Genomic DNA, 22,370 nt, shown 5'->3' on the forward strand with positions numbered 1-22,370 from the left:
AAATACCATCTTCTGAATTCAGCCAGAATTCCTACTGCATTAAATTACTGTATTGTCTGTGACTATCCACTGAAACACGGGGCTCGCTTTGTTGTGTAGTCTGGTAATTTGAAGCTCTCAAGCAGGTTTTGCTATTTTGTAATCCAAAGGCAGACCTTCTATACTGTTTTTAGTGATTTGCAACAAAGTTTATTGACAATGATTTGCACATAAAAACATTTGGGAAAATAACTAGCCATTCAAGCAGCGGAGTAGATGTTGAAAAAGGGCTAAATTACCTCCTAAATGCTAGAAACAGCGTGGAAGCAGCTGAGATGCCTGTACCTTCAGTGTGCATATAGGAACAGGTCAATCTATGTTCACATTAATGATTAAATCAAGGCGATAGAGAATTGTCACTACCATTGGATACAAATCACTGACAACTGATATTTTGTATATAAGTGCAGGCTCCTGGATACATAAAATAGAGAATTGTCACTAACATTGGATACAAACCACTGACAACTGATATTTTGTATATAAGTGCAGGCTCCTGGATACATAAAATACACACTTAATGAAAAGTTGTTAGTAAATTGAAAATGTCACACGATCTGTCCATTTCTCTTATTTCATTTTATTGACAATAAACCAATAGAAACGCCTCTGTCCTGTTTTGCCCAGCCTTTTGTAATTAAAGAGACATGCCAGGGTGGAGGAATTTTGGTAAATGCCTTTGCTCCCCCAGCGGCTCTCGGTCATTCCACTTCCACTGGCAAGACAGCCATTTCTACAGCTGGAGACATTTCCTTCTCCTGCTCCTGTTTTTACCTTCTGCTCTTGCAAGAGGTAACCAACCTGGGAAGGATGGCGTATGTGCCCCCTTTTTGGAACCTCATTTTCTTCTCTCTCTCTCTCTCCCTCCCTCCCCACTGGCCCCCTCTTTCTTTCTTTTTTAAGGCAGGGTCTTGTTCTGTGGCCCCAGGCTGGAGTGCAGTGGTATGATCATGGCTCACTGCAGCCCCAAACTCCTGGGCTCAAGTGCCTCTCCTGCCTCAACCTCTCCAGCTGGGACTACAGGTGTGCACCACCACGCTGGGTAAGTTTTTTGTTTTTTTGTAGAGACAGGGTCTTGCCATGTTGCCCAGGCTGGTCTTGAACCCTTGGGCTCAAGTGATCCTCCCACCTCGGCCTCACCAAGTCCTGGGATTATAGGGGTGAACCACCGCACCCGACCCTTATTTCTCTTTTGACTTTAAGCCTATTCTTTAATTCAACAAAATTCACATTTTAAAAACCTTGAGAGTAAGTTGATTCTGTGGTTCCATTCACACCACACGCTTATCCCGTCATCTCTTGATTCCAGTTGTAACAGGCATTGGAGTTCACTAGCCCTGACACAGGACTGATTTATTTATAAGTTTTCAAATCTCAAAACACAGAATGTTACAGCTACAAGAGCATGGAGATCTCATGTGACCTCTTGGTTTCGAAATGTAAGTGCTGAGGCCATTGGGAGAGTGAGGCCATGCAGCTGGTGAGGAAGTGTGGCTGGGATGTGAGTGCTTCCTGGACCAGCCTCCTTCCTGGCCATGGGAAAGATTAGGATGTCAATGAAGGAACAAGGTGTATCTACTTCTGTGACTGCTCTGGTAGTGCGCTGTGCAGTATGGTAGCTCCTAGCCACCAGTGACTGTCAAAATGAAAGTTAGGCCAGGTGCGGTGGCTCATGTCTGTAATCCCAGCACTTTTGGAGACCAAGGTGGGTGGTTTGCTTGAGCTCAGGAGTTTCAGATCAGTCTGGGCAACATAGAGAAACCCTGTCTCTACAAAAAAAAAAAAAAAAAAAAAAAGAAAGAAAAAGAAAAAGAAAATCAGCTGGATGTGGTGCTGTACACCTGTAGTCTCAGCTACTTGGGAGGCTGAAGTGAGATTGCTTGAATCCAGGAGGTTGAGGCTATGGTGAGCCATGATCATACCACTGTACTCCAGCATGGGCAACAGGCTGAGACCTTGTCTCAAAATAAAATTTTTTTTTTTTTTTAAAAAAAGGATAAATAATAAAATTTTAAAAATTGAAAATCCGTCTGTTAGTGGCAGTAGCCACATTTCAAAGGCTCAAATCATCACCTATAGCAGTAGCTGCTGAAAGTGTAGAAATTGTAGAGCACTTCCACAATCACAGAAAGCTGTTGACCCGCCTGAGCCCCTGCATTTAGCACATGATTCACACACAAAGATTTGGGCCAGACACAGTGGCTCATGCCTGTAATCCCAGCACTTTGGGAGGCCGAGGCAGGTGGATCATGAGGTCAGGAGATCGAGACCAGCCTGGCTAACACAGTGAAACCCCGTCTCTACTAAAATACAAAAAATTAGCCAAGCATGGTGGTGCACGCCAGTAGTCCCAGCTACCTGGACGGCTGAGGCAAGGGAATCGCTTGAACCCGGGAGGCGGAGCTTGCAGTGAGCAAAGATCACGCCACTGCACTCCAGCCTGGTGACACAGCGAGACTCCGTCTAAAAAAAAAAAAAACAAACCAAAAATGTGTATACTGAACAGATCCCTAAATATCTATCAGGGAGAAGGAGGGCAGTGGTATCTCCCCTACTCTGTAAGTGAACACATCCCTACACCTGGGCTATGTTGAGAGTGCTTTGAGAATCTCTCCTCATTTTAAGCGTAAGTTGGGTTCTTACTTTATCTGATGCATTTACTGCCTGGGTTGTTTGAGAACGGAAATGCAAGCATGGACCTGCAGAATGTAGTGGAGGCCTACCCCTGGCCTTTTCTCCATGATCTATTATTCCGTTTAGTCCTCAGAGATTGTTGAGTGCAGTGCTCCCAAAACACCACAGCCAAATCCATTCCACATCAACCTGCTGCCTGTTCACACTGGTCATGAGTCCTGCTATTGGCCGCATTTCCTAGGAGTGGGGCTGTGTCGTGTCTATCCCTCTGCTCTCCACCTCGGTACCACACTGGCATGTGTCACATCCAACTGACTGCCCACTCAGAAGTGCACTGGGAGAAAGCCTCTTTCTTCTGGCCACCTCCTGTATCAAATCAGTCATTTGTTCATACAAACTGCCTCGTGAATGAATGTCTTATCCAGCTTCCCAATCCTTGATTGTAATATTAAGATCACTTATTTGTACGAAATGTTGAAATCTAGAATTAGAGACTCATGGAAAACCCGGAATTCACGAAAACATGGGGAAAACAGCCACAATAGATACTGTAGCTATTAATACCATTTATTGAGCTTTACCACGTGTGAAATGCTTTTTATGTGGCCGGGCACGGTGGCTCATGTCTGTAGTCCCAGCACTTTGGGAGGCCAAGGCAGGCCGATCATTTGAGGTCAGGAGTTCGAGACCAGCCTGGCCAATATGGTAAAACCCCATCTCTACTAAAAAGAAAAAAAAATTAGCTGGGCCTATAATCCCAGCTACTCAGGAGGCTGAGGCAGAATCGTCTGAACCTAGGAGGTGGAGGATGCAGTGAGCCAAGCTCGCACCACTGCACCCCAGTCTGGGGAACAGAGCGAGACTCCATCTCAAATAAAAAAAAAAAAAGAAAGAAAAAGGTTTTTATACGATCAAAGCTTTTTTTTTTTTTCTTTGAGACGGAGTCTCACTCTGTCACCCACGCTGGAGTGCAGTGGCACGATTTTGGCTCACTGCAATCTCTCCCTCCCGGGTTCAAGCGATTCCACTGCCTCAGCCTCCCAAGTAACTGGGACTACAGGTACGTGCCACCACGTCGGCTAATTTTTTGTATTTTTAGTAAAGATGGGGTTTCACCATGTTGGCCTGGATGGTCTTCATCTCCTGACCTCATGATCCACCTGCCTTGGCCTCCCAAAGTGTTGGGATTACAGGCGTGAGCCACCATGCCTGGCCACATTTATTTATATATTTATTTAGAGACAGGGTCTCACTCTGTCACCCAGTCTGGAATGCAGTAGTATGATCATGGCTCACTGTAGCTTCACCCTCCTGGGCTCAAGTCATCCTCCCACCTCAGCCTCCAGATGAGCTGGGACCACAGGCGCGTGCCACCTTGCCCAGCTGGTTTTTATTTTTATAATTTTTTTTTTTGTAGAGATGGGGTCTTGTTATGTTGCCCAGGCTGATCTCAAACTCCTGAGCTCAAGTACTCCCTCCCAAATCCCAAAGTGTTGAGATGACAGGCATGAGCCACCACACCTGGCTAGATTATTTTAATTGTAAAATAGCAAGCAGATAAATGGCTAAAACTTATATACACAGTTTTAACAAACAGATATAAAGAGAATCTTGTATAACACTGCCCAGGTCAAGGGGCAAGGTGTTCCCTGTCCCTGGGAAGCTGCCCTGAGCTTGCTCACTCCTTCCCCATCAAAACTCCCTTTCTTCCCAGAGGCAGCCGCCACATTCACTTTTATTAGGGACTCTTGCTTTCCCATCATTGCATGCATCCCTAAATAAGAGAGTGTGGTTCAGTCTCTTTAAAAACTTTCTATACAGGGAATTCTAGGTGTTCTTTTTATTCTTGAGGTGGAGTTTCGTTCTTGTCGCCCAGGCTGGAGTGCAGTGGCACAATCTCAGCTCACTGCAACTTCTGCCTCCTGGGTTCAAGCGATTCTCCTGCCTCAGTCTCCCAAGTAGCTGGGACTATAGGCACCCACCACCATGCCTGGCTAATTTTTGTATTTTTAGTAGAGATAGGGGTTCACCATGTTGGTCAGGCTGGTCTTGAACTCCTGACCTCAGGTGACCCACCGGCCTCAGCCTCCCAAAGTGCTGGGATTACAGGTGTGAGTCACTGCGCCCAGCCAGAATCCTATGTATCCTTATGTTTAATGTTGCTTTACATTTTGTGCTATCTCCTTAGTCTCATTGACCTTCAGCTGAACATTGGTCAAACTGAAGTGAAAAACAATCACCTTTCAATGCACTTCTGGTTTGCACCCGCTTCTGAGGTGTGTCCTGCCTTTGGGCACGCAGCCTGTGACGGCTCTCTGCAGCCCCGGGCACGCTGTCTCCTCCACCGCTGTATCCCCACAGTGCACGATGTGTCTTGCTCAGAGCGATGACTGATGAACATTTTTTAGAGAAATGTATGAATATTGTTGAGTGTGGGACATCCTGGGCCTAATATTTGTTTTTGTGAATGTTGTAAATAACAATGTCAAAATAAATAAAATGAAGGGAAGATGAAGAATTAGCTATCAAGAAATCAGCGCTAAAGAATTCACTTTTTGGCTGGGTACGGTGGTGCATGCCTGTAATCCCAGCACTTTGGGAGGCTGAGGCGGGCGGATTGCCTGAACTCAGGAGTTCGAGACCACCCTGGGCAACATGGTGAAACCTCATCTCTACTAAAATACAAAAAATTAGCCAGTGTGGTGGCAGGTGCCTGTAGTCCCAGCTACTGGGGAGGCTGAGGCAGGAGAATCACTTGAACCCAGAAGGCGGAGGTTGCAGTGAGCCAAGATCGCACCACTGACCTCCAGCCTGGGTAACAGAGGGAGACGCTGTCTCAAAAAAAAAAAAAAAAAAAAAAAATCACTTTTTGGTTTGGTGCAGTGGCTCATGCCTATAGTCCCAATACTTTGGGTGGAAGCAGGAGGACCACTTGAGCCTAGGAGTTCGACATGAATCTGGGCAACCCTGTCTCCACAAAAAAATAAAAATTAACAAGATGTGTGGCACATGCCTTTGGTCCCAGCTGCTCAGGAGGTCGAGGCCACAGTGAGCTGTGATTACACCACTGCATTCAAGCCTGGGTGACAGAGTAAGACCCTGTCTCATAAATAAATAAATAAATAAACAAACAAACAAATATTCACTTTCTAAAAGCTAGCAGAAAAAGGTTTCATCAACATCCCAAACAGTATAATAAGAAATAATCAGAATATAACTTGATAATATTTTTGGATGATTTGAACTTCCTCTGGTAAGTACTTCTGATGCTCTGAATGAGTTAACTAGATCAGCACAAACATTTTCTTCAAACCATTTAACTTGGCAATAGTTAACTCATTAAGGATAATAACAATGACATTCTTCAGGTTTGTGGTTTTGTTTTTTTTTAAACGATAGTCCTATTCTGAATGTTTCATTAATCAAAAACAAGACCAAACCAAAACAAAAAAAAAAAACAAAAACAAAAACAAAAAAAACCCACGAAACTTCAACAGGTGAAAATACTGGCTAGGTTCGAAGGATATGGTAGGAAATGATTGCTTAGGGCTATGCACCTAAAATGAACTTCTGTTCTGAAAGCCCAACACATTTAAACTTTGTGGTGTATGTATCTATCTACATGTATTTTCTAATATCATGTCTACTCTGCTAGTTCCTAGGATAGTTAATGCAAACATTTGCTAAGTTCTTGTTTTGTTATGAATGTAAAATTTAAAAGCATGAAGCTCTAGTAACCTTAAAAAATAGTTGCAGCCTAAGATGGAAAGATTATGTATGGAAAAGTGGGAAAAGAGTAATATGGAATACACTTAGAATTTGACGCAATACACTTTAATACATAGTATACTTCGGGAATGATTCCGGAATCATGGAGCCAGAGGAAGGGCTAGAGCAGATGAGAAACCAGACACCTGGAAATGAGCTTGGTTCTGATACATCGTTGCCATTTCCATAAAATGTACCTAGCCAATGTGCATGAAATGAATGAAACCACTTAACAATGTCCTTCAAACTAAATTTACAACTGAGTTGCCCAGAATGAAAAAAATAACCAGTAGCCATTTTAGTAACTCATATGTAGACTAAATGAACAAGCTGTCCACCTAAATATCTCATTTCGATGTCATCTACTGGCCTGCACACATGGATTAATAGTTACTTTACCCTTTTTAGGCTACAATGAACGCAAGATTCTCAAAGAAATAGTTTCCTAACAGAATGACTGATACCATTGTGGAAAAAGACATTATTCAGGACATTATCTGTTTCATTCTTTGGTCAAGGTAACTCATCTACTTTTAGACTCACACTTCTAAAGAAAGCTGCTATGATCTAAAGAGATTGGCCATAAAACTATTTGTATTGAAGACTTAGCCAGCATGCCTTTCGTGAACTTTCTTCATTAGCATTCTCAGTGGCAAGGTTTCCATATCTCAGTGTTCATTTTATACTTCAATTTGGTTAGTAGGTCTTTGTTTAATCATCCCATTGAAAGGAGAACAAAGGCGGTTTAGGTGATACAGGAGAGTAATACACTATATTTTATCTTTGAAAAAAGCCCGACAAAGTCAGAATACTCTGATAGCCTCTGGTTTTCTCCAGAACGTTTGGAACCACAAATCAGTCAGGGGATAAAGATCCTCACTGTGCCTCACTGTAGACACCTTTGGAAGAGAAACACCTTGTCAGCCACAGAAATTAAGCTCTGCCAGTTCCATCTGGCTCTGACGGCAGATTATCACACCAGAAGGGTGTCTCGATTTCATGAGGTGAGGGTCTGTTTCTCAAATACCATCTCCCACAATAAAATCACTGGTCAGGACAATCCCCGCTCCCCCTCCCTCCCCCCGCCCCCGCCCCCGCCATTACTTGTCTTTATAAAGTATTGATGCTATTCAAATGATAGTGCTGGGCTAAATTAAAACCAGTCAGGATTTTGCTTCCAACTGGAAAACTGCAAATCCTCTAAAGGGAAATACTTTTCATTCCTTTGTATCTAATTCTGCTACAGTAGTTCCTCAAATTGCTGCTACCTTTTGCGATTTCCTTCTCCCTCAAAAGTCAAAACCCATTTTTTCCTAAAGTTTGGGCCCCTAAACTTTTTCTCCTGATCAAATCATCCACCCCACTTAACCCCCTCCTCCCCTCTCACCCAATGCAGGCTTTTCTTTTCCGGTTTTGCTTGACTTCATTAAAGAAAGTAAATTAATCTCCGTTTGTCTGTGGTATTTGTAAGTTGCTCTTTTGCCTTCAGTATTACTTTCTGGAAAATGACTACGCCCAACTTTCTAACTTTTTCTTTGTAACACAGACGTTTTATTTTCTAATCCACATTTCTTTTTGCAGTTTCTTGAACTTCCTTTGCTTGGTGTCACAGCCAGCCACCCAGTAGAGGCTGAGACCACCAGTTCATTTCACACAGGCCACTGAACAGTCATAAGATGGTGACAACTTTTGGTCTCTAGTGACCTGGACTGGATCCGACTCACTGACCTAGAGGTGAAAGGCTCTGTATTCCATTACTAATCCCTCGAGCTCTCCAGCCCCCTGAAAATGATTCTTTGGTTTTATTATTGCAAAGACCATTTATAAAATCATGAACTGGATTTAGGAAAGCAACCATGAAATAGCAAGGGACAACAAACTGATTGAAATTCCTTGAATGTAGCATGGGCTGAAGTCTCAGACAGGAAGATCGGGGGAAAGTTATAGACAAGCACCTCCATTCTGGTTTCAGTAGCATGACCTGCTCACTTAAACGTGGCAACTTCAGATCATGGACCATGCCTCAAGGAACTAAATCCTAAATAAAGAAAATGGAAAAGCAAACTATGAAATAGCCAATAATCTTTATTTTGCACTTCCCCCACCCCTCACCCCTCTCCAAAAACCACTAACGCGCATTTTTGTGCATGTGAAAATATTGTATAAAGTATTTAGAATGATCTCAAATTAATAAAACAAAAAAACACATATCTCAACATAGATGCTTTGTTTCTTTGCAGGGATAGAAAAATTCGGGCCTCTTGAACAAGGAGGGCAATGATACCCTGCACTCTGAAGAGGTCGACTCCATTTCCACTGATTTGCAACTTCACATTCACGGCAGAAAACTGCATTTCTCTAACCACATAATGTTTTAAAATATGACTAATCCATACACTAATATCAATTTACTTGGCATTTAAAAAAATCACATTTTCTGGTAATATATTTGTATTAGGTTCAGAGCCCATATTCTAGCATCCAAGAGATCCAGCACATGGGCCTACGCTGGGATTATTTCAAAATCAAGTAAAAGTCCGTATTTATTCCAAAGTTGCTAAAATATGCTAATAAAGTTAAATTTGATGTTTTTTTAACATTAAAAATAAAATATTTGGTTTACCTCTCAGACATCTATAACATATAATAAATAGTGGGCAGTATAATAATATAATAAAGTTTTGTGATACCCTGAAATTTGATGAGTTTTCTTAAAAAAATTCATAATATACTTCATTTCAGCCTTAAAGCACAATATTAATGAACAGATTTGTAGAAATAAAACAATATAAAGACAAAATGCTACAGTATATGTGGGGTTTTTTTTTTCTTTTTCTTTTTTTTTACTTTCATGGAAACTACATGTCCTTTTAGTAAAAGTCTGTCAAAGAAATTTACAAAAACAAAACAGACAACAAACGAAACACCTTCAAATCATAAACTCTAAATTTAAATTGCCTTGCTTTCCTTCCAACTGCTCGGGCCCTTTCCCCCATGATATTTTCGGGCACTGCACAGGTTGAGCTCAAGGGAAATTTCTTTGAACGATGGCTTTTTCTTTAGCCTTCTTTGTTTCTGTCCAGCGTCATTACAGACCTGGCTGAAATCACAGTGGATTTCAGAGAAAGCCAGAATTAAACACGATAAAAATTTAAAAAATAACTACTTCATAAATATTTATTATTTACATTAGGGGCAATCTTTTAGTCTGAAGAGTTTTTATACAAGTTGATGAAATGTACAAGCAGTGAGAAGAGACTCCAGCAGTTTAAAGAAGGGCAAAATTAGAATGCAACGAAGATATAAAATACATGAAACAAAAATAATTTGCACAAAAGCAAACAGGACATGATAGAAACCTTTTTCTTAAAAAATATAAGGTATTTCACAAAAGCCTGAACATTTTACATGTTAGTACTAAAAACGGGGGAAGGAGGGAAGCTTCATATATTCTTATCACAAAAATATTTACCGGTACTCCCACTGGAGTTTTCTTTTCTGTTATTCTGATTATCTTACTATAGAGGGAAAGGGCTGAAAACTGTATACAGACTCTATCATCCTTAAATTACAGCTGAGGCAGTTTGTACATTATCTTCTCATCTAATACCTCAATGAAAAGGCCCTGGAGAGAATAAAGGAAATCAAAAGGGAAGATGTACGCTCTTTATTAATAATACTTGTCACTGGTATTAGAGAAGCGGAGGAGGGGCAGCCCCCAGGCCACGCCTCTGCTCCAGTTTCCTTCTGTCGCACTGCCACGGAGCCACAGGCCAACGCGGCTGGGGAGTGAACAATGCAGGTGCGCGGTGTGTTCCAGCCGCAGTCCTCCCGGGTTCTTTATCCACAGGCATCTGGGGGTGGAGGTGATGGCAGAACTGCACCAGCTCCCTTCCAGGGGCGCCAGGGAGGAAGCCTGGGCTGACCCCGCTTGGTCCAGCCCCTCGGGAGCCGTCAGTGCGCTCGATGCTTCCTCTTCTTGTGCTTTTTGTCCTTCTTCTTGTTCGCACACTTGGGGCAGAACCACTGCATCTCTTCTGGGGGTGCAGTCATGATTCCCACACAGGGCCTACACATGAAAGCAAGCTCAGATAAGCAACTTTTATACGGTCAATTCTCCTCCCTTCTGTTTTAAAGTACTTTTTAAAGTCTATGACATGTTTACCCGAAATCAAAGCCAAGCAGCACTGCTGTTGGGCATGCAGACTAGGATATCACAGACGCGCCCTTTACACGCCCCCCTGCAGAGATTCATTAGTTCATTCCTCCTTTCAGCCAGGAAGAGGAGGCTTCTGAGCCACGGCTTTGTCTTTATCTCACAGATATCGTATATCATAACTGAACAGGTTGCTATCTTTTTGTATCTGACATTTTAAAGATAACACGAGAAGATTATCTGCATAAATTTTGGTTGAGCTTTTCAGTTTTTAGGAACCGCTGAAGAGGTTTAAAAAAGTTAAGCAGTCTTTAGTCCTGCAGTTTGTACCATCCTTACAAAGGGGCAACCTCTTCGTGGCCCTGGCCAGTGCTACAGCTTCTAGGGAACATTACCGGAAAGGAAGGTCAGGGACGCCCCTGGGTCTCCTCTTAGTATTATTATTTTTCATAAGAAGGATAGATAAGCTAAGCAGAATGTTCAGAATTCAGGGTGAATAACAATAGTCTAAAGACTCTTGGGTTTTGCAGTTAATTGCATTTCACAGGCTCTGTGATTTGACTCCAGGTACTGTCCCTAGGACAGCCCTGGGTCAGTCCAAAGGCAGGAATCTACTCAGTGGATGCTTTGTCTCAGGAGAGGCTGAGCTGCCTGATGCGTGCGGCCGGCAGGGCGCCCTGGGCACTCACCAGTGGTACCAGTCATCGCAGTCGTCACAGCCAATCATGGGACTCCCATCATCAGGCTTGTTACACCCAGGGCAGATCCAGATCTGATTGCCCCACTCATCTCGGATCTGATGTTTGCAAAGTGGAAGTGGCAAAAATGGAGGGAATGGGAAAAAAACCAAAAAGAGGTCAGATCAGAATGATGATACTGTTTAACCGAATCAACAGGCACATTAAACTAAAAAATATAGTAGATCAGCACTTCATTAATGCCATGATCAGCATCATCACTGTTTTAGAATCGTGAAACAGAAAAATGCCAAGTGTTCAATGATAAGACATTTCTAATGAATATTCTAAGCTTTCTTTTGTAAGTCATAAAAAACAAGCATTTTATAATCATCTCTGTGAACAATATGACCTGTAACCCCTTTCATAAAAAAAACAAAACAACAACAAAAAAACTATAACTAATACATTCCTAATGATTTGGATCTCTATAAGGGTGGTAACAACTGATTTTTTGAAAGCTACAGACCTCCACTTTCTATGTGGTTTTTCTCAATCACATTCATAGGCATGGAATTAATATAGACAGCCAAATGTGCATGCACCATCTTATTACTTATTAGCCAAGCCCTTCTCCTGAACGAGCTGATAAGATCAAGGATATAAAAGAGTTGTTACTAAGTAACTTTCCATTCCCTTTATGACATTTTTAGTAAAGTACAATCAACTAAAGGGCAAATGAAATAAGGGGAAAGGGAGACCAAAGAGCTATAAGGTTCAACATTATTTTGCTACAAATGTTGTGTACTCTGGAGTTGACTTTATTTAACTTAGTAGTCCTAAAGAGGGAACATCCTATTAACCACTTCCTCAAACTCCACATGAACAGAGCCAACCTGGAAGAAGTAATTCACTGATGGGCATTAAACACCAGCAATAAGAAAAAGGTAATTTCAAAAGTGTTTACAATAACAGAGCACATCATTGCATCCGGTTTATTTCATAAGGGATAGATCTTCCTAGACTTTCAAATACCACACTGACTAGATGTGCTTTTAAAAAGGCTTTCTTTGTGTGTGACAAGTGCATTGGGGGTGCATATACGTTTCAATGTACTGATGGGCTTCCTTTAAGGCAACTCTACAAAGGCAAACTACATTGACAGGAAAACTTCCTAAAGAAATCTGTGGGCGACTACATCTCTGACCCTCTGTAATTTCAGGAGAAAAAGTAACAAGGGGTGAGAACCAGCAGTCACCCGTACCCACTGTCTCGTGGCCAAGGCTGGTGGAACATCCTATGCCCTGAAGCTCCCACGTGGCCAGTCCTGCTGCTGGCTGACCTTGCTTGAAGTCAGAAGGCCATGACTCTATGTGCTGCACAAGAGCTTTGCCACAGCATCGACAGGAACTAACAGCAAATACTTCACAGCTTACTACATTCCTCTAAACATCTCATTTCATTTAATCATTGTAAAGCAACCTCTGGGTAGCTTATGAATGGGGAAACCGGAGCTAAGAGAATTTAAGTGGCATTTCCAACATCACACCATTAGGCAGTGACAAAATCTGCCTTTTTGCTCTCTAGCCTGCATATGTCATCTAAATCACACATTTTGTCCTCTGCCCACAAAGCGTCTCTTCATGAGGTAGAAGGCTTTTTTAAAATTGTCATTTGTATTTTAAAGACAGGGTTTCACTTTGTCGCCCAGGCTGGGGTGCAGTGGTGTGATCACGGCTCACTGTAGCCTTGACCTCACTAGGCTGAGATGATCCTCCCAGCTCGGCCTCCTGAGTAGTTGACACTACAGGCACATGTCAACACGCTCGGCTAATTTTTGTATTTTCTGCAGAGATGGGGTCTCACTATGTCACCCAGTCTGGTCTCAACTCCTGGGCTCATGCGATACGCCTGCCTCAGCCTCTCAAAATGCTGGGATTATAGGCGTGAGACACCATGCACAGCCAGAAAGCTTCCTTCTACACTGTCTATTCCAGCTGGACTCATCTCTAGGAGGTGAGTTAGTTCAAAGATCTACTGGAAAACCAGAACTTTCAGAGTTGGAACATGCCACAGAGATCACCAAGTTTAACACAAACTTCTTAATTACAGATGAAGACACAAAGGTCGAGGTGGTTAAGTACAAAATCTTTCCTGATCAGCCCATTTGGGGGTAATGTTGCCTCAATTAAACACCTACAACGATTGGTCCCTGGACAGACCAACTGGATGATCACAGTTTTAGAAGTTCCTTCCAAAACTCCTTTAAGGAAATTTAACAATAGGCCAGGCATGGTGGCTCACGCCTGTAATCTCAGCACTTTGGGAGGCCAAGGTGGGAGGATTGCTTGAGCCCAGGAGTTTGAGAGCAGCCGGGGCAACATAGGGAGACATCATCTCCACATACACAAAAACAAAAAACAGCCAGGAAACAGCCAGGTGTGGTGGCAGACGCCTGTGGTCCCAGCTACTTGGGAGGCTGAGGTGAGGGAACCATTGGGGCCCAGGAGGTCGAGGCTACAGTGAGTGGTATTGTGCCACTGCATTCTAGTATGGACAAGAAGAGGGAGACTACTCAAAAGAAAAAAAAAACCAGAAAAAAAAGAAATGTAATATTGTACAGTTTATAATGACAAATACCATGAGTCCTACCCGGCCACTTTCCAATCATATTAGTACCTACCTAGTTACACAAGGTCAGGGCCACCATTAGGCTAACACATCACAGTCTGTGGATTTGGTAGTCACAGCAATGGCAATGGCTCCACACACCTTACTTTGTTGTGTGTTTGTGTGTTTAATTCTATAGTGTCCAAAGAACATAATCTGTATAAATACTTTACTGCCAGACTGTATTCAGGGTTTGAGTAAGACCTAATACTATTAAGTAAGAGGAAAGCAACTAAAAACAGTCCCAGAACAACGTGGACTCATTCGACATGGTGGGATTTACTATTTTTTTTTTCTTGAGACAGAGTTTCGCTCTTGTCGCCCAGGCTAGAGGGCAGTGGCATGATCTTGGCTCACTGCAAGCTCTGCCTCTTGGGTTCAAGCAATTCTCGTGCCTCAGCCTCCTGAGTAGCTGGGATTACAGGCATGAGCCACCAAGCCCAGCTAATTTTTTTGTATTTTTAGTAGAGATGGGATTTCAACATGTTGGCCAGGCTGGTCTCAAACTCCTGACTCAAGTGATCCACCCGCCTCAGCCTCCCAAAGTGCTGGGATTACAGGCGTGAGCCACCGCGTCCAGCTGGTTTTACAATTTGAAGTCATGCTTGGATACTCAGGAGTTTGGTGGTTCATTTCCATTTAATATGCAAGCCCTGCCATATTCTGGATCATAGCCAATAAAATATAACTAGTGCTATTACTCAGAAACACCACCTGGCTCATAATATCAGTGTACATTATATAAATTACACTCAAGTGAATAACTGAATTGCTTGATCAAGAAACTCCGTGTGAGATTTCAGCACCACTGTGCATCTCTACATTTACAGATTGATATTACTGTCTATATGTATATAGTCATATCCAAAACAACATAAACACAATGCTTTGATGTTATTTATGGAGGCTGACTATGTGAACACTGCAGTGTAACTTTTCAGCCAAAAGCTTGAAAATGCAGTGAAAAATGGCAATGAAGAAATGCATCTTGGCTGGGCACGGTGGTTCATGCCTGTAATCTCAGCACTCTGGGAGGCCGAAATGGGTGGATCACTGGAGCTCAGGAGCTCGAGACCAGCCTGGGCAACATTGTGAAACCCTGTCTCTACCAAAAAATACAACAAATTAATCGACAGTGGAGGCGACTGCCTGAGATCCCCAGTTACTCAAGAGGTAGGAGAATCGCTTGAGCCTGGGAGGCAGGGGCTGCAGTGAGCCGAGATGGTACCACTGCACTCCAGCCTGGGTGACAGAGTGAAATCCCCTTTCAAAAAAAAAAAAAAAAAGGCCAGTCACGGTGGCTCATGCCTGTAATCCCAGCACTTTGGGAGGCTGAGGCGGGCAGATCAACTGAGGTCAGGAGTTCAAGACCAGCCTGGCCAACCTGGTGAAACCCTGTTTCCACTACAAATACAAAAAATTGGCCACCCGTGGTGGCAGGCGCCTGTAATCCCAGCTACTCAGGAGGCTGAGGCAGGAGAATCACTTGAACCTGGGAGGTGGAGGCTGCAGCGGGCCGAGATCTCACCACTGCACTCCAGGTTGGGCAATAAGAGCGAAACTCCATCTCAAAAAAAAAGAAAAAGAAAAAGAAAAAGAAAAAGAAAAAGAAATGTGCCTGGCCAGGGGCAGTGGCTCAGGCCTGTAACCCCACCACTTTGAGAAGCTAGGGCAGAAGGATCGCTTGAGCCCAGGAGTTTGAGGTTGCAGTGAGCTATGACTGGGCCACTGTACATAGGGAGAGCCTGCCTCAAAAATAATTAAATAAATAATAAAATTTGAAAGAGAAATGCCTCTGAAATTCGACAGTGACTCAGAGCACACACTTGTCTTGAACTGAAAACGTCTCCAGGCTAACCGCTCGGGCGGCAGGTACGCACCACGTAGGTGCTGACCGTCTCAGTCACCACGCTGCGCACGGGAGCTTTGGCACTGGCCCCGGAGGCGGCAGGACCCGGGGTGGGCAGCAGGGCAGGGCCCGCGGCGGCCTGGGCGAGCAGCGGCAGCGGCACGGGCGCAGGGCTCACGAGCATGGGGCCAGGGGTGGGCGCGGGGGCCGGCGGCGGGGTCTTCGGCCTGTTCTGCGAGGGCGCCGGCTTGGCCTCGGGCGCAGGGACCACCTTGCTGATAACACTGTCAACAAAAGAGGGAAAGGTAAAAGTCAAAACAGGATCATCATCGAACCCAACTCGTGCTTAAAAACATGATTGCAAAATAGCTTTTCTTCCAGTAGCGAAATATTTCAACGTCCAGAAGCGGCTCAAGAACTGAGTTTGAGGCCCTACATCAAGTGGCCTCTCCACTTACTCAGACGAATTTTTCATTTTCCCAAACTTCCCCTCAGTGGCCAGATATCTAGAAATTTCTAGTAACCAATACACATGCACAGGCAGTGTGACTTCAATTGCCTGTTCCCGTGCTGAGGCAGAAGCTCTGACAGCTTCACAGGGGGAGCTGCCCACCCCCACCTCTCCTCAGTCCTCCAGGGGCCCAGACAGGGGCCGCTCCTTCCACTGGGGCTCCCGCTGGAGCGGACCTGGAGCAGCCTGTGTCCCACACCGGAGATGGGCAAGAAAGACACATTTGCTGTTGGAAGTCCTTGAGATTTTTTGGGTTGTTAATGACCATAAACCTAACCTGGCCTAAGCTGCTGGACAGAGCAGCTAAAAAAAAAAAAAAAAAAAAAAAAAAGTTTCTATTTATCTCTTCTCAGTTCCAATGTTTCTTCTTAATACTCTCTATGCCATTGTCAATAAAACTGTGAAGACTTTCTCACTTCTGGATTTGGCTTTGATTGTCAGGTTTTAAAGACTGACTGTTCAGGCTGGGCGAGGTGGCTCATGCTTGTAATTCTAGCACTTTGGGAGGCCGAGGTGGGTGGATTCCTGAGGTCGAGAGTTCAAGACCAGTCTGGCCAACATGGTGAAACACCGTCTCTACTAAAAAATACAAAAAATTAGCCGGATGCAGTGGCGCGCACCTGTAATTCCAGCTACTCGGGAGACTGAGGCAGAGAATCGCTTGAACCCAGGAGGTGGAGGTTGCAGTGAGCCGAGATCTCGCCACTGCACTCTAGCCTGGGCTACAGAGTATGACTGCATCTCAAAAACAAAACAAAGCAAAACAAAACAAAACAAAACAAAGCAAAACACAAAACAGAAGATTGTTCCCAGAGGGGCTGCAGAGGTGAGGAGGAGGTAATGCAGCGGCAGCTTCTGTCCTGGTGACGCTGCCGCGGGTCGCTAGAGCTGTGGTGCTGTGACCCTGCTCCTCCACTAACAGCGTCCTCTTCATACAACTCAGTGGAAGCAGCTCTGGACTTGGGGTCAGGAAATCTGCGTTCAAATTCTGCAGCCGCCAGGGACTAGACCTGTGGCCTTGGATTATTCATTTACTATAAAAAGCGTGACTTATTGAGGACCTACCTATAAGAAGTTAGAGGTTATACTAGGCACTTTACAAATATCATCTCATCCAGTCCTCATGAGAACATCAAAGAAGTAATGATTACTCCATTTTGTAGACGAGGAAACTGAAGATCAGCGAGAGAAAGGAATTTGAGTAAATGGGTGGCAGCTTTTGAACCAAGGTCTACTTGATTCCAAAGTTTGCTTTTTTTTAAGCTTCTTTATTTAAAAAAAAAGTATCATATATACATTATAAATATATATATATATCATTTTACACACAGAGAAAACAATATATCAGATGCCTAGGTAATAATCAGAGATAAAATATGTTAGCTTTGCCATATTTATTTCAGATGAACTTCCTTCCCTGCCCCAGAGCAACCGCTGCCCTAAAACAGGTAGGGTTTTGTTTATTGTTCTTGGTACTTTGTTTTTTTTTCTCTGTACCTCTCCTGCCTTTGTAGGTGTCCATAAACAATACATACCGCATTAGTGTTTGCTGTCTTTTAACTTTTATACACACAATGTCACACTCTAGTTATCAATAAAGTTTCTGGGCCATGCAATATGGCCATCCTCACCTCACCAGGAATCGCCAGCCTGCGGACTGTCCCAGCCTGTCTCTTTCTACTATTCCACACAATTCTTGAGGCCTTGTTTTTCATCAACAAAGTGAAAAGAAATGCAGTGGCCTCAGAGGGTTGTAGTGAGAACCTCAATATGGAGAAACACTTTAAAAACTGCATCCAGATGGGAAGTGTCGGCCCCGTGTCATGTTCACGGCTGTTGTTCACAACAGCCTCCGGCCTCACTGCTGCCAGCCTGCACGGTTCCACTTCCTCATAGTCCTAGTTTAGAAACCACTTTCACCAAAAGGCACTGACTCTTTGCTATTCTGATCATAAATTTATAAAACATTAAGTTACTTGAAAAACTTCACCATTATTTCAGCAAATAACTTCATTACTGCTATCTAATTGTTCTCCATTTGTTTCCTGCAAGAGTGATCATCTTCCTAACCTGGATACAGCCAAAGATCAAGAGAATTTAACACACACTTGTTGGTGCAGCAGACACTTGATAAATGCTTAACATAATAATTAGTGACTATTTATTGAGCACTTACTATAGGTCTGACTGTCCTAAGCACGTGAAAGCCAATTGTGGGCCAGGCGCTATGCTAAATGTTTACTTGCCTTGCCTTATCTCGCTTTTTTTTTTTTTTTTAAGATGGAGTTTTGCTCTTGTTGCCCAGGCTGGAGTGTAATGGTGCGATCTTGGCTCACTGCAACCTCCCTCCTGGGTTCAAGTGATTCTCCTGCCTCAGCCTCCCGAGTAGCTGGGATTACAGGCATGTGCCACCACACCCAGCTAATTTTTTTTTGTGTGTGTATTATTATTATTTTTTTTTCAGTACAGACGGGGTTTCTCCATGTTGGCCAGGCTGGTCTTGAACTCCCAACCTCAGGTGATCTGCTTGCTGTAGCCTCCCAAAGTGTTGACATTACAGGCATGAGCCACGGTGCCCGGCCTCATTTGTTTTTCATAATGACCACATGAGGCAAGCTATTATTCTGCTTTTTTAAATGAAGAAACCAAGGCACAGAGAGATTAAGCATCTTGCATAAATTAACCCAGGGTACTGCTACATGGCAGGGCCAGGATTTAAACAAAGCAGTCTGATTTTAGAGCCTGTGATCTTTTTTTTTTTTTTTTTTTTGAGACAGAGTCTCGCTCTGTCGCCCAGGCTGGAGTGCAGTGGCACGATCTCGGCTCACTGCAAACTCCGCCTCCCAGGTTCACGCCATTCTCCTGCCTCAGCCTCCTGAGTAGCTGGGACTACAGGTGCCCGCCACCTCGCCTGGCTAATTTTTTTGTATTTTTAGTAGAGATGGGGTTTCACTGTGTTAGCTAGGATGGTCTCGATCTCCTGACCCCGTGATCTGCCCGCCTCGGCCTCTGAAAGTGCTGGGATTACAGGCGTGAGCCACTGCACCCGGCAGAGCCTGTGATCTTAATAAGTATATGACACTGTCTCTCAATGTGTACTGAGGTTTGCCTTACATAAAAGGCATGTAATGTAGGAGTTCAAAGTTATTGCTATGGCATTTATATCCAGAGAGTAAGCATTCTCTATTTTTATGGCTAGACTAAAATTTTAAAACGCTATTTCTGGAGGCAGTTTCCCATAATGGTTTAATTAATACACAAGTGATGGAACCAAAGCTAAAGGAAAAAGCAGGAACCCTGAGAGGTAAGCAGAACACAGATGCTTTACCCCAAGGGCATTTACGCATTAGGCAAGTCTGATCTTTGGTTATGATGAACAGAACCAATGTCGAAGCCCAAGATCTGCCCAAAGTGGAAGGTCTAATAGAACTTCCTCCCGATACTAAGGATTCCCAATCAGCTATACCCATAAGGTAAAGATGAATGAGAATGTCATGAATTTTCACCTCTGGTGTTCTAGGATACTTTACATTTAAAGTAATTGGGACTTGCAATGTGCCCAGGCACACAGCATAATCCCGAGGGGAAATATCTTAAAATCTAGGTCTCATATTAATACAGATAATTATCTTTAAAAATAAATAAGTGGCACATAATGAAAGATAATCAAACCTATGAGGAAGTAAGGTGGGATCAGGGAAAACTGTTACGACATAACAGCTAGTATAAAGGGACAAAGACCACAGATACAAGAATTATCAACTATAAAACAACTTTGCTTACAGCATTAAAAAATAATAAAAGGCAAAGGCTGGAAATATAGGTGGTAGGAAGTCACAGATCTAGTGGATTTGAAAAGAACCAAACAGACTTTCTACAAACTAAAAAATACAGTAACTGAGATTTAAAATTCAATGGAGTGATTTAAAAACAGTTTGGAAACAACTTAAGACAGAACTATAAACTGAGTATTAGAACAAAGTAAATTTTCGGAGCATAGCCTGAGAAGCAAAGAGAATACAATAAAAGGTCTAATTAGTGCATGTTTGATCATAATTCTAGAAGAAAAATGGAGCAGAGACAAATGTTAACAAGGAGTACCTAAGACTTTTACAGAACTGATGAAAGATACCAATCCACAGATTTATGAAGCCCAACAAACCCCAGGCAAGATAAATAAAAACAAATCTATATCTAGGCACATCAAAGGGAAGCTATAAAATATCACAGAGAGAGAGGAAACATCTGAAAGGCAGCCAGAGGGAAAAAAGAACAATTCCTCTCAAAGAAGAAACAGGTGACTGCTGACTTCTTAATTAGCAATGATGAAATCTAGAAGACAGTGGAGTAACATCTTCAATGTGCTAAAGAAAAATAAATGTGTCTCTGAAAACATCTTTAAGGAATAAAGATGAAACAACGACATTTACAAGCAGGCAAAAGCTAAGAATTTGCCACCAGCAGACACTTAAAAAAAATTCTAAAGCAACAATTCTCAAATTTTTGGTCCTAGGGCCCCTTTAAATTCCTAAAAATTATTAAAACTTAAAAAATGTGCACCATATCTGTCAATATTTACCATATTAAAAATAAAACTGGAGCAGGCACAGTGGCTCATGCCTGTAACCCCAGCACTTTGGGAGGCCAAGGTGGGTGGATCGCTTGAGGCCAGCAGTGATTCATCACAGCCAACAGGGTGAAACCCCATTTCTATTAAAAATACAAAAATTAGTGGGTTTAGTGGCGCAGGCCTGTAGTCCCAGCTACTCCAGAGGAGGAGGCAGGAGAACTGCTCAAACCTGGGAGGCAGAGGTTGCAGTGGGCCAAGATCACACCACTGCACTCCAGCCTAGGTGACAGAGCAAGAATCTGTCTCAAAAAAATAAATAAAATAAAAATAAAAATAAAACTGAAAAGTTTAAAAATATTTAGTAATTCATCTAAAAGTAACAACAATGAACCCATTATATGTTATCAGATAACATTTTTTTAAATGCAAATAACTATATTTTCCAAGACAAAAAACTTGAAAATGACTGGCAATGTTTTGTTTTTTTCTTTGATAATGGCCTCTTGCTCTGTTGCCCAGGCTGGTCTTGAACTCCTGGGCTCAAGCAATCCTCCTGCCTCAGCCTACCGAGTAGCTGGGATTACAGGTGCATGCCACTGTGCCTGGCAATGTTTTAAATTTTTTGCAAACCTCTTTAATGTAGGCATATGTAACTAGAGAAGGGAGGAGTATTTTAAAAGATTTTTTGGATAATGGTGTAAGTTCTTCCCTAATGCTGTATTAAATGCAACAAATGATAGTTTCTTATAAGTTAGTTACAACGTGTAATCTGAAATCATATCAATAGACATTCATATTCTGTTACATTAAAATTTATTGCTCTGTTTAGCACTCTGAATACAGAAGTTACCCATGCATAATTTTATAATGTCATACATTGGTCATTTGGAAAATACTGGTTCACTGACTTAGGCAGGTCTTCCAAATGTTCACATAATTCATTACACAACATAATAATATGTAAGGCAGTAATGGGTAAACAGAGCTAAGGTATTTTAATATCCCTCTATTATATAAAATGTAGCATAAAGGTAGTGAATAAAGTATGGTAATTTCTAGGGTAACCACGCAAAAATTACAAACGAAGTATAGTATGAGGAAAAAAGGAATGATAAAAAAAAAAACCCTTGGTCTGATAAAAGAAAGGAGAGAAAAAAAAAAAAACACTGAACAGTAAAGAAGTAGCACAAAATAATAAGGTAAATTTCAAACTCAAAACATAAATGATTATATCATATAAATGGTCTAAGTGATTCAGTTGTCAGGCTGTATAAACAGTGAAACCCAATATATTTTAATGCCCAGAGGCACATCTAGCAATAGAAGGGCTGAAAGTGAGAGGCTATAAAAAGATGTATACAAATACAAAGAAAAGTAATACCACACAAAAAAGACTTTATGGCAAGAACTATCAGTGATAATAAAGGCTATTTCCTGATGATAAAAGGTTCCAATTTGCCAGGAAGCTATAACAGTTTAAAATTTGTATGTACCTA

The 22,370-nt window shown here is 42.5% G+C and overlaps 1 protein-coding gene across 2 annotated transcripts in view; it reads right to left on the bottom strand.

The window, feature by feature from the left end:
• Window positions 1-8,506: 8,506 nt before the first annotated feature.
• Window positions 8,507-22,370, bottom strand: part of TAF3 (TATA-box binding protein associated factor 3) — a 211,126-nt gene continuing 197,262 nt past the window's right edge. For both annotated transcript variants that reach the window (XM_021943033.2, XM_003903372.4), the window contains exons 5-7: window positions 15,825-16,077; window positions 11,287-11,393; window positions 8,507-10,510 (exon numbers count right to left, since the gene is read on the bottom strand). In XM_021943033.2, coding sequence (XP_021798725.1) covers window positions 10,396-10,510; window positions 11,287-11,393; window positions 15,825-16,077 — 475 coding nt within the window. In that variant the 3' untranslated portion in view covers window positions 8,507-10,395. The remainder of the gene's footprint in view (window positions 10,511-11,286; window positions 11,394-15,824; window positions 16,078-22,370) is intronic.

Source organism: Papio anubis, chromosome 11, assembly GCF_008728515.1.
Source record: "Papio anubis isolate 15944 chromosome 11, Panubis1.0, whole genome shotgun sequence".
Classification (NCBI taxonomy): domain Eukaryota; kingdom Metazoa; phylum Chordata; class Mammalia; order Primates; family Cercopithecidae; genus Papio; species Papio anubis.